Genomic DNA, 15,524 nt, shown 5'->3' on the forward strand with positions numbered 1-15,524 from the left:
CRTGGATTAACAGGAAAGAACCTGTGCTGCAATGCTTGCAAAAATAAAAGACATTGCAACCTCTGAAAGCCTTCAGAGGATGATGCTCCAAGTTAGGTATGATTTGGTGCTCCTGAATTAGGACCTTGGCTCTCTAAAAGACACGTGTGCTTCCAGAAGGTTGCATCTGGATTGGCTGTCTGATGGGGGCACATCCCAAGTTACTATTCTATAGTCAGCAGCTTCCTGCCCCACATTTAATTTGGAGGTTTTTGCAGTGAGAATTGAGGGATTTCAGGCGGGGCAGCACAGCCCAGGATGCACATCCCTTTCCTTACAGCAGCAGYCAGCTCTGGTTGCTGCATCCACACCCAGAAAAGCTGCAGCTCCAGGATCTCCCTTTGCTAATTTGGTACATGGGAAAATTTGGCAACTGGGAGTCAAATTTCTCAGTTCAGATCATCAGCTACAGATCAGCCACTGTTCTACACAGAAGGGATGGAAGGACTGAGTCTTTTGACACAGTTTCTGCCCATCTTTCCCATCTCCCCTTCTGCTGTAGAGAAGTTACAAAAAGGAGTTGCATCCAACTCAGTAAACTGAAATACAACTCCAGACCCTCTAAAGTAAAAACAAACCAGTCTGAGAGCTGAGATAACTTTGAGGAAATCTATATTCAGACCGGGCACACCTAAGTGCAAAAACATGAAGAGGCTGTGGCTTCCTCACTGTCTGGGTTTCCTAAGGAAGGGYGGACCCATTTCCAGATAGCTTGGGCTTGGCTGCAGGAAAGCGGGAAGACACCAGCAGCAACAACATCTGACATGGATCTTYGCTCTCCTGATCTTAAAATACAACGTGAAACCAGAGCAAGTGCAGGAACCGAGGACTCCAGCAGGGTTTCACATCCATCAGGCTTCTCAGGTTAAAGCGTGTCAAAAGGCAGGAGCAWGATGGCAAATGTGAGACATCAGGACAATTTCTCAGATCAGAAGACACAAGAGGTTTAAACCTACAGGTCCTACATTCACAGTCCACCCCAGGAGCTCACACCACCCCTGCTCTGTTCCCAGACCCCGGATGGTAGAGGAGGTGACCTTACACCTTTGGGGTAAGGACACTGGAATAAATGAATAGCACCAGCTCTCCTCCACCCAACCAGGGGCTCCACCGAGGCTGCACACAACCCTGAGAGCAGCAGGGACTCTTCCTCAGAGAGGCCTCTCTGCAACTGCAGGTATTTGAGGAACGTGAGCACCGGGAGGGAGCCACTCTCGGCTGCCCAAAGGAAGGGGAACGAATGGCCATGGACAAAAGGCAAATTCAGACCCAGTATCAGAGAGATGAATTGCTGAGAGTTCTAATCCTCAGGGATTGCATGGCCCAGTGCCCCCCTGCTGCACAGGCAGAAACACCTKCTCTGCTGCTCCAGATCAACCCCTCCCTCTGCTCAAAGCTCCAGGAGAGAGATAATAGCRGGGCTTATCCAAGTTCTGTGTCTGGAAACACTAAAAAACACTGCTTAAAAAGCAGGCACACATTGGAATCAGTGCAGCCCCTTGGAGCTGGTTGGCCCCTGGCAGTATCRTAACCAGCTCTTGACAGACAGAAACTGTGTTAAAAGACTCAGTCCCTCCATCCCTTCTCTTTAGGATGCAAGTTCAGKTACTCTGAAGCATCTATGATCCAGACCTGGCATTCTGAACTCATTATTTTAAAGGCCTCATGAAAATCAATCACGAAGTACTAAAACTGGTAAATTAAATCAGAGCTTATATGTCTCTACTGTGCTTGCCCATTTATAAAATAAGTAATAATAACATTAAACATCAGTTATAATCACAGGAGTTTAAGACAGGCATATTATTCTAGYTTTTATATATTTAAAATAAATACAAATTTAAACATAAGTGCACAGTGTTTCTTTGAGAGCACCAAAATGAAACAGATCTTACACTTTGCCAGGGTGAAGGGAAAAATTAAAGTCTGAATGCCAGTAACTTCTTAGCTACAAAAATCCAAGTGTGTATKTAGAACAGCCCAAAAATCCAGGCACATGACAAAGTTTCAGCTACATGTACATAGCACCACAAGGATTTCATTCACCTTTGGAGTTTTGAAATACCTATGCTGGATAAAGTTATTAACTTCTGTATTTAGGGGAGAAACAGAAGTGCAGATTTCAACCTCCCTTCTCCATTGCCCACAAGAAATCAGTATCTGGCACAAGCCAATGCGGCACACTCACATTCTGCTGTCAGAGCAATCTCAGTTTTGAGGGGCTCACTCAGGGGGTGCTGGAGTCCCCATCCAGTGACGGCCAAATTCACTGCACTGATGTACCTGTGAACCTATGTAACATGCCAAGTGGAGGATATCCAGTTATGGCACTAAAACCTGTTTGGATGTGCCTGAACAGAAGTGCTGTACCCCTTAGACACACACAGGTTTGTGGGGCTGGCTGGGAGCCCTCCAAGGGTGCTGAAGGAGCTGGTGGATGTGGCCTCCAAGCCACTTTTTAGCATGTACCAGTAATCCTGGCTAACTGAGGAGGTCCYMGTTTCCTGGAAATTGTTAAATTTGATGAAGCTGGGCTGAAGGAACCTCCGGGCCTTCAGCCTCACCTCAGTGGCAGGGAAATCATGAAGCGGATCAGCTGAGATGCCATCACATGGCACATGCAGGRCAAGCAGRGGACCAGGCTYTGCCAGCAGGGGTTGATGAAGGGCACGTGCTGCTTGGGCAACCTGACCTCCTTCTGTGAAGAGGTGAAGGGAAAGGCAGTGGATGGCTTTGGCAAAGCCAAATTCGGCAAAGCCTTTGCCACCATTTCCCACGGCATTCTCCTGGAGGAACCAGCTGCCCATGGCTTGGATAGTGCACTGCTCAGCAGGTAAAACCTGGCTGGATGGCCTGGCCAGTGTCTGGGGGTTCCTCAGGGCCCTGAGAGAGGCCAGCCCTGTTTAATGTCCTTATCCRTGATCAGGATAAGGGGAGGGAGTCCTCAAATGCTGTGTCCAGTTCCGGGCCCCTCATTACAGRGAGGACATTGAGGGACCGCAGCATGTCCAGGGAAGGGCAATGGAGCTGTACTGAAAGGGCTGGAAAACAAATTCTGTGAGGARCAGCTGGGGGAGCTGGGGGTGTTTAGCCTGGAGAAAGGGAGGCTCAGGGGTGACCTTATTACTCTCCACAAAAACCTGAAGGGAGGCTGTAGCCAGGTGAGGTGGGGGACAGTCTCTTCTCCCAGGTAATGAGCAGCAGGACAGGAGGAAATGGCCTCAAGTTGCACTGCAAGAAGTTTACATTGGATATTAGGAATTTTTTTCCCACAGGAAATGTTGTCAAGCACTGGAACAGGCTGGGGAAGTGGTTGAGGCCCCATCCCTGGAGGTATTTAAAGATSTGTAGATGTGGCACTTAGGGCCATGGTTTAGTGGTGGTTTGGCAATGCTGGGTTAAGGCTGGACTCAATGATCATAAAGGTCTTTTCCAACCGAAATGATTCTGTGATTTACTGCAGGTTCATAGAATGCTCCCTTTTCAAATACTGCTGTTTTCAAATGCACAGAAGTTCACAGCTCCCTAATTAAAGATGGTTCACATTATACTACTATATACTAGTTCACATGCTACTGTTTGGACCTCTGTTTCATGCTTATTGCTCTGAGATCATAAGAGTTACTGTCACCTCAAATATTGTGGTTTACACACAATTTCAAGACACTTAGTCCTTCTGTGTAGTGTACAGGAGTATTTCAATACAAACAAGGATTTGGGATTATGTCTCCTGCTCTAATCTTGTTGAAGGTTAGATGTCTAAGTTACCCAGTGCACCTACTGAGCTGTCTCAGATTCCTGCATACAGGCTCGAGTACCTTGCAGTCAAAATGTATTAGTTCCAGTCCCATGACACTTCTCAGCTGCAAATTATGAAAAAACCCAGATTAAAAGTTGAATGATTGTTTCATTGCTCGGTTCTCTTATTTCACATACGCAAACTTCTCAGGAAGGTGATACTGTCTAGATACCAGAGGAAAGTGTCTTGAATTCTCATTCAACAGCAGCATGTTGCTCACCTGGGATATATTAAACAAGGTAGTTTAAAACCTCCTTATAGAATTGAGAAAGCAGCAGAGCTTACATCGTGGCAAACCACTATAATCCAAGCACTTCTCAATTTTATGTTGTTTTGCTTAATACTTCCTGAATTACTTCTTTTAAGTTTCTTTGTGCAAAGGTTCTGCTACACAAAAGAAGGGGAGAGTAAGTTATTATCTGCCATTTATGTTACAAGGCCCATAATGCCTGTCTTTGTGAGGGGATTATATTCTTSCAGTGCTGTGCCAAATAAAACACCTCTGTGCAATGGAACTACCCACGGCTCCAAGCATGCAAACAGTGTCAGTGCAACACAGCCCTCGCTATTTCTGCCCTGGTTTGCAGTGCAATGCTGCTGTGGAGTCTGAAAAAGCTGACATATTATATTCCCCAAATATAAATAAACCTTCTCTAATAAGAAAGGCTCAAAGAAATTATGCTACACCGCTTCAGAAGCTGTATTTCAGGAGCTGGAAAAGAATCAACAAAAGGAGAGAAGACCTGCTATATGCTTCTTTTTTAATAAATGCATGGGTTACAGGGAGAATTGGTTACCTTTAATGTATACTAATGTCAGAATGAGCTACATTTGGCTCTTAACAGGTTCATTAGTATGTCAGGAAACACATTAAGGTGTTAGGGCATCTAAGAATGGTCCAAAATTTTAGGCTCAGATGWGACAGAACCCTAACTAAGAATACAGAAAAGAAGAAAAGATGAAAAATAGACTCGGAGAACTTTGCTGCTGTGACAGCCACCAGTTCAAGTTCCATCTGACTGAAAAGAGCATTTTTTAGGGAAAAGGTTTGGTGCTCAGCCATGGCATATCGGGCCACTTGGAAAATTTTGGGATAAAACTATCATATATTATAACAGAGATATTTAAAACATAAAATCAAAAGGCATAGATTTAAAAATATATACTGAGACAGACTACTTTTGTAAGAAAAAGAGAAATACATTTTCTATTTTTATACTGCAGGATGGCTCCAACAGATCTCAACACTCAAAGCAGTGTTAAACCTGCTTTTCTATGCTATCAACCCTTTTCAGGACTGAATTCACATGCCTTCAGTTGCCAATTTCTGTTCATTTTTACCTGGACTGTAARAACATCCATGGATTCTGCTTTTGCACATAAACATCTCTCCTCTAAAGTGGATTTTGGGCCAAACTCTTTGGAATTTTTACRAGAGCCARTAACTYAGCAGTTGTGATATCTCTCTTTCTYACACTAAAACAGCTCAAATAACTCCAATTAACTTCCTTCTGATTTATACCACTGAAGCAAGAGGTGAGTTATTGCTCAGCACAAAACACACTGGAAGGTTTTTTTACTACCAAATGGAGATCTTTACCAGTGAGGGGAGAAGAAGCAGCCGATGCAGTTGCTGCCCTCTGCTCCCCACCACACTGCAGGCACYGGGCAATGTCCTCTGTCAGCTCCTGAGCGCTGCCACCACAGCCAGGTGATCTCAGGTGACCTGCTCCAAGGGTTGAGCGAGGGCAAACAGAGGTGCCACCTTGTCAGACAAGCTGTCCTCACCTCTCCTTCACTTTTCTTGAAAATTACTTCAAATAGACATAAATTCAGTAATAATTTCAGTACATCATCCATCTTACAGTTTAAACTACGACGTTTCCTATTACTGAATGATACTGTAAAAATATTATTGTACACAGAAAACATGGCTTGGGTCAAATTTTTAAGATTTTGCCATTACTGAGTGTGTATTTTAGTCACACCGTTTTCCAAGGGCACTGTAATAAAGCCAGCATTACTAACCAGTCAGCCATGAATGATCTGCTCCTTCCCTAAGCCACGGAGAAACRTGCTAGAATTGCTGCTAAGATTGATCTACAGACAATTTTGGTTAAGGCTTTACAAGGGTTTAGGAAAGTTTGTTTAGGCCTCAAAGCAAAGCCATCTGTCTGCTCTAAAGACACACTGCTGGAAGGGTTCAACTTTGAACCACTGTGGCCAGCCCTCAGCAAGAGAGCAAGTGTTACCCTGCTGCTTTTAAGAAGACAGATGGGCACCAGTTTTAAATTAACAGCTTGGGAACTAGACTCAACATACATTTCTAACTAACAGAATCTAAATGAAAGCAACAAGCAGCTGCTCCTCTGGAATATGTCTATCCATTCACAGGTAAAGTGGCAGCGATCAAAACTTAAAATAACAGAATCCAAACCCAAGCTGGATGTATTACCTTTAATATATTTCAGGTGTACCAAAATACCCAAAATTACATGTCTCCAGGAAACACCTGACTCCATGCAGCTTTCTGAAGCGGGGATCTCAGGAAAAACTCTAGGAATACAGGCTGCCAAGTGAWGGGAAACAGCAGAGTTTCAGGAGTCCTTGGTGTATCAGACTACTTAGTATTCAGACAGTAGTACCTAAAACCTGCAGCCTCTTTAAGCCGTGAATGATCTATGTCACTGACTCTCCTCACTCCAGAGACCTTTTTCTGATAAAGTGACTGAATAAATAGTCAAAGGATAACACYATTAAAGTGAGGGTAGTTCTGCAAGGGTGACACCAGATCCAAATTCATGAGTCTGCAGAGATCTCTTACAGACTCAGAGAAGCTCTTGCCTTTCTTCCAGACTGTAACTTCTACAGGCTGAGCTTTTTATTGCACAGGCAAACCTTGTTTTGCACTGTGGGAATAYGCAACATTTAGCAGGATGGTGTCCCAGCTCACCATCATAAATCAAATGCTGCAAGTATAGGCACTTCAGATGTTACTGGCAGAAGTAAAATTTAATACACCTTGCCAGCATGTGGAAAAACTTTAAGGTCCAATTCAATGAAGTCAGTGTGATTCTGGCCTGAATCACCCATCTGCTACCTATATTAAGCAGTATAACATTCTTTATATAAATAAAATATATTTGATTTTTATCACGTTTGACATTTCTTACAGTGCTAAAATTTTTGTCATTTGTCAACCTGTATTTTTAGAGCTCTCTTGGACTGACTGCCAGGACTCCATCTGGCAGAATGAGGGGTGTTCCTAATTCAAAGCACTTCAAAGCGACTCTCCCACATCATTTTAAAAAGATCAAATCAAAGTAATTATGGATGATTGTGAAAAGATGGATTTTAATTTTCTTTAAGAAGACAAACAACGAAACTGTAATTTAAAACTCCTTTATGTTACTCTATCAGCTACCTACCCACCCACCAATCATTTGGATAGATAGAAGCATTTCCAGTAATTATATATTGAGCCTGTTTTAATATTTTAAAGAACTYATTGTAAATTTTTGGGGTTTTGTCAACCTAATCAATGTATTACTCACACTATAAATGTGATTATGACCTGAAAAACCCAGGCCCTAAGGACAATACAGATAACTAAGGTATCTAGTCTGTTACTTTTTTTTTTTCCCCTGGCTGAAGTGAATTTGAGTGACTTGATCTCAGATACAAGCCCCACTGTCRGGAAGGTTCTGGCTCTTGAAGAAAGCGTACCAGCAACTTAAGAGCCACAAACAGACCACTGTCTTCTCACATAAAGTCTCTTTCCTTCCTTGAATAATCAAAGRGATGTCACTTTAAAGACTCTCTACAAGTTACTGTTAAGTCTTTCCTAGACTTTGGAAAGGCAGAAAGCTCACCTATCAAGTCTCAAGCTACATGTGTCATCACTGGCAGAGCAATTCCCAAACACCCCAGCATGGATAATCCACAGAAATAAAGCTCTGCATCTTCTAAAGCATGACCATGCTACTTCTCTCACCCCACCTGGGCAGCCTCCAAGAGAAGCACCTCACTGAGCCCCACTGTGGGGTTTGCACACATCCACATCCCCCATGCAACCCCAAAGCAAGGGAGGACCTCCATGACAGCGAATTAGTTCATGGAAATTCGAGTGTTTCAGGCTCATCAGCTTCCTTTGGGACTCGGCCATCGCTGGCAAGTCTTCAAGAGATGTCTCAGTAGGATGCAGTGGTTCTTGTTAAGATTTCCTGGAGTGGAACAGAATTCCACCTATCCTTGCTTGCTCCCAGTAGCCAGTAAAAAGTGMATTATTAGTATTTATTTCTCTCCAGAATTTTCTGGGGATAGARTAATGAACAGCCTCATGTGTCACTAGAACCAACTCCTCTTCCACTCTCCACAAGTTGCATTGGCTTGGATTTTTGAGTCTGCACATGAATTGACACAGATGCAGGGCACACAYACACACATGCACACACAGTGCTACATCCAGAAGTTTCAGCCTTATSTAAGTCCACGTTTACTCCTTGTCCAGCTAACTGATTTGGAAAAGATTTGTGAACTGATTTGGAAAAGATAAAGCAGCTTGCAAGCAGGAAATGGCAAAGTCACAAAAGGCAGATACAGCAGGGATCCTCCTCGCTAGCCAAGYACATTAGTTCTTTTTAACCTTTCCTAAGAGCACATTGCATCACAGCTCCTTATCTGCTCCATTTTTTTCACTGTATCAGCCTTTAAGAACTTATAAATCATAATGGAAGCATAACATTCATCTCTGTCCCTTACATCACCCGTCATTAACATAAGCAGTCAGAGGTAGTTTCCTTACTGAGAATGCAAGATTGGAAAACTGGCTTAGGAAAAAATCTCACTTGGAGCTCATCAGCTGAGAAAGTCCTCTCTTCTGTAGATGCATTGGCTGGAGAGGCCCATGTCTCAAAGCTGTGAATGACAGCTCATGTGACAGGCACTGTGTAAGCATTACATGCTGCTTTCACAAGGTCTGACAAACTGCACTCCAGGAGATGTTGTGGACAGAAAAGTTGAACAGCAACTGCTCAGTTTATTTCTCACTGCCCTAAATTTCTTTGGATTGCTAGMACTGTAAGTCTTAGCTTACAATTAATGGCCTCTGCAGTGCACAGAAAAGCCTTGAGTTGCTCTCATTACAAACTTAAGAAAGAATCAGGCTCTAAACTGAGTGACAAGTTTGAAGGTAAGTAAAACCSAGTTTTATTTTATAACTAAGAAAGAATGCTACTCTCCCTAAACCATGCAAAACTATTGTAGCTTTTTTTCTGTAGATTTCAATCTCTCACAGTCCCTGGGACATACAAGCACTAACATCACTACTCCCAGCCAAACCAAAGTGGTTTGTTGTATGATATGAACCTTCTGCATGCCTTCAACATGAACACTAGGACAGAATTAGCCAAGCTTTTCCTCCAGTGATTCATTACACACCAAGTACCTGATATCACAGCAGCTCACGAAATCTATCTTCTGTGTCTCATAAATCAACATCATTAGCATAACCAAGTGATGTAAAAAGAGATTTGTTATTAAAGAACATAGCAATTATGACATGCTACACAGTTCAGCTCTCAAATCCACTCTCCCTGACCAGCAAGTGCTCCCACGACTACCCATAGCTATCATGTGACTAAACCCTGTACTTACACAGATATGATGATGTCTGAAATCCAATGTCTTGGTTACATGGTTTAGTTCAGTATTTGTAACTTCATCTTCGAACTTCTCAGATAGGAACACTCAGAACACAATATTTTAATTTATGGCCCTAAGCCTTTTGAATTGACTTAATCTGATACTGTTGGCAGTAAGTCTAGAACCTGTGCATTAACTACGCCTTTCTCCACAGTAGATTAACTCTGTGGGAAAAAGTTCAGTGTTGCAAGGCACTTCATGCCCAGTTTTAGAACTCCTGATTTTATATATACATACATCTGTCAGCCATATAAACTGCATTTTGTTGTCATCACTGAGAAGTAAATAATGTTCATGGACTATTGTTTCCACCTGTACTCTCTGGTATTTAATGATAAAGTCTATACAGTAACTGCCAGAAAGGCAGTTTAAAATGTTTTACTGTACTATATGCACAGAAATGCAACAGGGGCAGTGTAAACGCTGTAGACCTCCAGGAGCTTTTCTTCAGATTTTGTTAGGATGAATAGTTAAAAATATTCCCCGAACAGACTACCCTGGAGAGCTGGTCTGTCAAACAATCCTGAAAGAACACAGTTACAGTCCTGCTGCTGTTTCAAGGTGTGCAGAAGCCTGCMGAGGCAGCAGAATGAAAAAGGTAAATGATGTACCCAGAAAATGGGGCAGTCTCAGTGTGCCCCAAACATTAYTGATCTCACAAGCCCTAGCCTCAGAATAGGGAGAATTTCTTTGTAATGCTTTATTTCTTGAGATGGTTTATAAGGAGAAATCAATTGCTAATACCCTAGAACAAAACCTAAATGAAGCATAATGCATCTTATGAGTTATAGCAAAAAAACATTCTGGACAACATCAGGTTTTACTACATGTAATGGCTTTATGAAATGTATAAATGTTATTGTTCTATAAAATACATTTTTCATTCCRAAAGGCAAATTATAATTCTTATTTATTCAGGACTTTCCTTTCCAGTGCTTTAAACTTACTTTTAAAAGAAAGACGCAGGATTGCCAAATTAAAGGTTTATTATAGCGTTTTTATTAACAAACTTTCATTGGAAAGTTCTGGGCGCAATAACATAGGAGGCACATTGGCTTCGATGTTTGGCATTTGACAGTCAACAGAATTGCACTTCACTGCGATAGCCTTGCCACAACAGTGTGAACTTTCGTGGCAATCCTCAGAGCAAGTCTCTCTCCCTGACCTGGTCAGCAGGTGCTTTTTATCATTTTGGTCAGCCTTCAGAACTCGGTCATTCTGCAAAGAATGCTGATCTATCTTGCTCTCAGCTTTCTTTTTCTGCTTTGACAGAGAGGCTTTCTTGCTTTCAACCCCATTSGCTTCTGTACCACCCTTTTCATCACACTTGTCTGTCTGCTGACAGAATCCCTTTGGGTTATTTGAGACGCTGTTCTCACATTCAGAGCAATGCACTATTAGAGGTGCTGCGTTTCGGCAGAGGAACTGTGAGGAGCCCATCACCTTTGGAACAGTTCTAACGTTTTCCTCTGGGTTCTGATGAGCATGTGTATCTGTCCTGTTTATTTTTTGATGTGCCTGAAACTGTTGCACGGACTGGAGGAAAAAATTTTTAGGCAGAGAGTTTTGTGTCATCGTTCTTTTGAGCCTTTCTTGAAGGCAGCTGCAATGGAGGACGTGCTGGACTGGATGCACGTAACCCTCAGCAGTTTGCTGTAAAGCATTGAGAGGAGCCACAGAGCTTTGGATCTGCACTGTCCCYGRGGAAGGAGAGCACTGGTAACAGAASGTGTCACTTAACTGCTGACAGGAGTGTGGGCTCCACTTCACTGCCACTTGCTTATATGCATCAGGACAGCTACACTGCCTGTTCTGAGAGAAAATCGGGCATATGGTGTGTTGGTCAATGGATGTCTGGAGCACAGCTGAACCAGCAACATTTTTGATGCTTTTGCTCACTTCACTATTATAGGCTGGATGCATAGGCACACACGAGTTTTGGGGCCTGCTGCTGAAGAGCTCTGAGCAGATATGAGTTTCTTCATATGTCACCTTCTCTGCAGGGTTACAGATACCGGTTTGCGATGCCAGAGGCTCAAGCTCATAGTGTTCATGCTCCATTTCTGGTTTTTGACTTCTGGAGTCCAGCTGATACTTGCTAACAGGATGMGATTTATTTTGACTTCTGCCCCCTTGAGCTCCTGAAAAGGTCTGAGAGAAGGCATTACACCGCAGTTTTTTTGGTAGTGGGATCTGGCCACAAGTGCCCTGGGGTCCAAGGCATCGGCACATGCACTGGAAGAAGAACGTTGCGAAAGCCCAACTAATGCACATTATCAGCATCATGAAAGTGCCGAGCTGTGTGTATGCCARCACTGTGGAGGGCATCATCATTGCTCCAGCTACAAATGTAGTCAAGGCGGCCATCGCAATAGCAGAACCCATACGGCTTAGAGAAAAAATGACCTTCCCCTCTCGGTCAGGGTCAGGGGCTAAGCGATAAGCCACTCCATAATGAACAGCAAAGTCCACTGACAAGCCAACAGCCACCGAGATTGTGACAGATTCCAAAACATTCAACTCCCACCCAAGAAGAACCAGAGAACCTACAGTAACGAAAATAGTTCCAGCTATTGAAACTATTGCATAAAGGCTTATGATTATGTTCCAAGTGGTAAGAAGCATTACGCTAAATGCAACAGCGACTGAAAGGCCCATGGCAATCAGAGTACCATCAGAAAGACTGTCCTGAAGATCATAAAATTCAAGGTTACTCACAAACCAACCATTACTAAGACCTTCAGGAGCAGAACTAAGCTCACTTGAAATCCATGAGTCTACCTCTTTGTAGAACTGATGCATTTTCTCATAAGCCAGTGTGAAGAGGTAGGTGCTTTGGAACTCCAACACCACGGCCCTGATGGTGTCATTAAGGTCAAAGCGAGGCCCTGGGGTTTTGCTATCTAAATGGTACCCTGTGCTTCTTTCTAGCTCCATTATAGCTCTCTTGATACATAATTCAAAAACTTCTTGTTTGTATGGAAAGCTCCAGTGGCTGCAGCAGGGGTAAAGAGATGGCTCATCACAGTCTTGATTTTCCATCCATTGCTTAAACGTTTCAATGAAGCAGCTTGTGAAGTCTTGTTCTTCTGTCTGATAAAAAAAGGTTTGATTTCTTAACTTCTGACAGAAACGCAAAATCCAAACCTGTGAGGCTGGGCTAGCGATGTTAAAACTGGTATCCAGCTGCAGCTTTCCTTTGCTTTTGGGGTTTAAAGGGTCACCATTATCCTCAGGTGTGACACCCCAGATTACTGTAATCGGCATGTGAAGCTCTTCTCCGTGGTGGACACGTTCAAACATAAAAAGCTTTTTGTATTCTGCATCATATCGTTCAAATGGGTGAGAAGACCTAAATACCTGAAACTCGGAGAGCTCCAATGATGGCAGTTTCATCTTTGGATTTACGCACACGATATATGCTCCACCAATGGTTAAGGCAAGGAACCAGAAAAGCCAAATATAACGAAATTTGATAACAATGCATGGCAAAACTTTCTCAAAAAATATCCTGGATGCTTCTGAGACTGCAAAAATAATCTTGTGGAACATTTGGCACAACACTGTCCAGCAGTTTTTGTTGTTGTATACCCTCTGCTGAGGTTTCTTAAAGCAACTGAAAATATTGAGAAGGTATCGTTCATGTAAGACAACTACAGCAGGCAGCCATGTAACCATCAAAACATAATTCACCAGAATGGCAGTGCCAGCATAAACACCAAAACACCTGATTGCTGTGATATTGCTGACATAATTAGCATAGAAGGCAGCAGCGGTTGTAAAACTCGTGACAAACATGGAAAGAGCAGCGTGTTGCAATGTGATGCTCACTGTCTCAGAGGTTCCAGCATGAGGTTTATCAAACTTTGTGTAGTTCCAAACATCACATAAGACAAAAGCATCATCTGCTCCAATCCCAACTAGGATAATCAATGCCGTGAGATTCATGAATGGAAAGAACTCGAAATTAAATACTACCCGATAGAGAAAATAAGAAATAATCAAGGAACTAATTATTGCAAACATAGTCATCAGCGTGATAAACATGGACTTGGTGTACACACACATAACTAACAGAACAATTACAATGGCTATGGCAGGATACACAGTATCCATCAACAGGTAATCTTGAAACAACCTATGTTTTATTCCAAACTCAATCCCTGTGACGGTYGTTACACCATCAGAAGCGTTCCAGTTCTCAAAGTTATCTAGGTAAATACTCATCATGCTTTCCCCTTTCTCGGTTGGAGAGAAGAGCATGCTGTATTTTAAAGCTGGTAAGACATAGTCAGCTGTCTTTGGGCTTAGGAAATCCTTGTCCACTAGGTAGTGAAGGATCTGGTAAACTGCATTGTACTTGGTACATTTGCGAGGCACGTTTGTACACTTGAGTTGGTCCTTCCTTTTGGCATTCATATCCCAGCAGTCTGGCCCCAGGGTCCCGTTGTAGTAGTATTTGGCACATGTGCGAAGCAGCTTTAGGGTGTGAGAGACGTCCCGTTCGACGATTTTCTGACATGATGACCTRTTGTTTAGAATGGCAATATAGTTGCCCAGTGTCCAGCTGGGACAGCATGAAGCAGCAGTGGCTCTCTGGCAGAGATCACCAAACTGAGAATGGGATCTGATCTGTATAAAGACAGGCAGGGAAGAAAATCCAATTTAAAGTAACAGTCTGAAACATTCAGTCACAAAAAAAAAAACCAAACCAAAAACCAATTTAAAATTATAAAAACTCAGTTTACGGTCCTTTTGTGTTAACATTTTAAATTCTCATTTTTACACTGCTTTTGAACATTTACAAGTGTCCTCTTACATGCAGCAGACTAAACCATTCATTATATGGACTTGGCACAGTGGCACAGAATGGGCAGAAGTGTTAAGAGAATTATTTGAAGACTCACTGAGGTGTTTTGTTTCTTTCCAGACTGAGGACTGTTAACTCTCTCCTATTATCTCATGCTATACTTCTGAAAATAAGCAATCAGCAATTCATACATCAATGAAGTTTCATTCKGCTTGGAATCATATCCTGAAGTTCCTAGGAGGGGCAGAAACTTACCATCCAGAAAGAATGGATGTGACAGCTTTATGATGCCTTCCATCACCTCATCTCTCTTCTACAACCCTGAWTTCATGAGTCTGTTGTAGCTCTTGTACAGCTGACAGGCACTGTCCCCAAGCAGCTGCCTGCTACCCAAACACTGACTATCCCTCAGTCACGCAGGGTTTCCAGAGCACAAGATAATTCCATTGTTATGAAGCACCCCAAAATAACRGCTCATGCCTCTGAACAATGCACCCATGGTGGGACAAAGTCCCAAGAGTTGACTCAAGAGTGGAGTGGAGGGACCTGCAACAGCAGCAAGATCAGAGAATTCACAGGGRCAAGGAGGCAACAGTGGCAAGTGCAGAGAGGGGACAGACGTGGGACATGGGGGAGAACTGCTGTTGTCAGCTTGAGTGACTGCCCAAAGCCCAGGAACTTTACAAAATTATAGCAATTTTAATGTTCTGCTTAGAGAYTCATCTGAACTAAATGAGCCTTCATGCCTTATGGGGATATTTTTCTTTCACTTCAAGAACATTCCAGATTTAGCTGAAGGCAGGAAGAGCACAACTTAGCCAAATCACCATAAGAGACTTCCATGTAAGTTGAAAGTAACTACAAACCAGAAGTGAAACTCTTCAGTAACAAGGTTAGATCTGAAAATTTTCTCAGGATTGAGAAAACTCAAYCTTTGTAAAGCACAAGGAATATAACTCTCAAGAAACAACTTCTGGCCTTTTATACGCGACAAGGTGCAATGAGTCCTTCAAATAGAAATATGTAAAAGTTCTGTTTTAATCAAGCTACACAGAATGAACACATATTAATACAGTCACATTAATAAAGCCATGGGCTGCAGATTTTATAGGACTGGCCCCTGAAACAGTTGCTCATGTATGCTTTAAATTTAGGTGATCTGAAAGAACCCAC

The 15,524-nt window shown here is 42.7% G+C and overlaps 1 protein-coding gene across 2 annotated transcripts in view; it reads right to left on the minus strand.

Moving 5' to 3' along the window:
• Nucleotides 1–10,392: 10,392 nt before the first annotated feature.
• The window catches only part of DISP1 (dispatched RND transporter family member 1), an 87,321-nt gene continuing 82,189 nt past the window's right edge, over nt 10,393–15,524 (minus strand). For both annotated transcript variants that reach the window (XM_057376952.1, XM_057376953.1), the window contains exon 8: nt 10,393–14,173. In XM_057376952.1, the coding sequence (XP_057232935.1) occupies nt 10,529–14,173 (3,645 nt within the window). In that variant the 3' untranslated portion in view covers nt 10,393–10,528. The remainder of the gene's footprint in view (nt 14,174–15,524) is intronic.

This window comes from Malurus melanocephalus, unplaced genomic scaffold (genome assembly GCF_030028575.1).
Source record: "Malurus melanocephalus ecotype Western Australia unplaced genomic scaffold, MMel_1.1 scaffold_296, whole genome shotgun sequence".
In the NCBI taxonomy this organism is placed as follows: Eukaryota; Metazoa; Chordata; class Aves; order Passeriformes; family Maluridae; genus Malurus; species Malurus melanocephalus.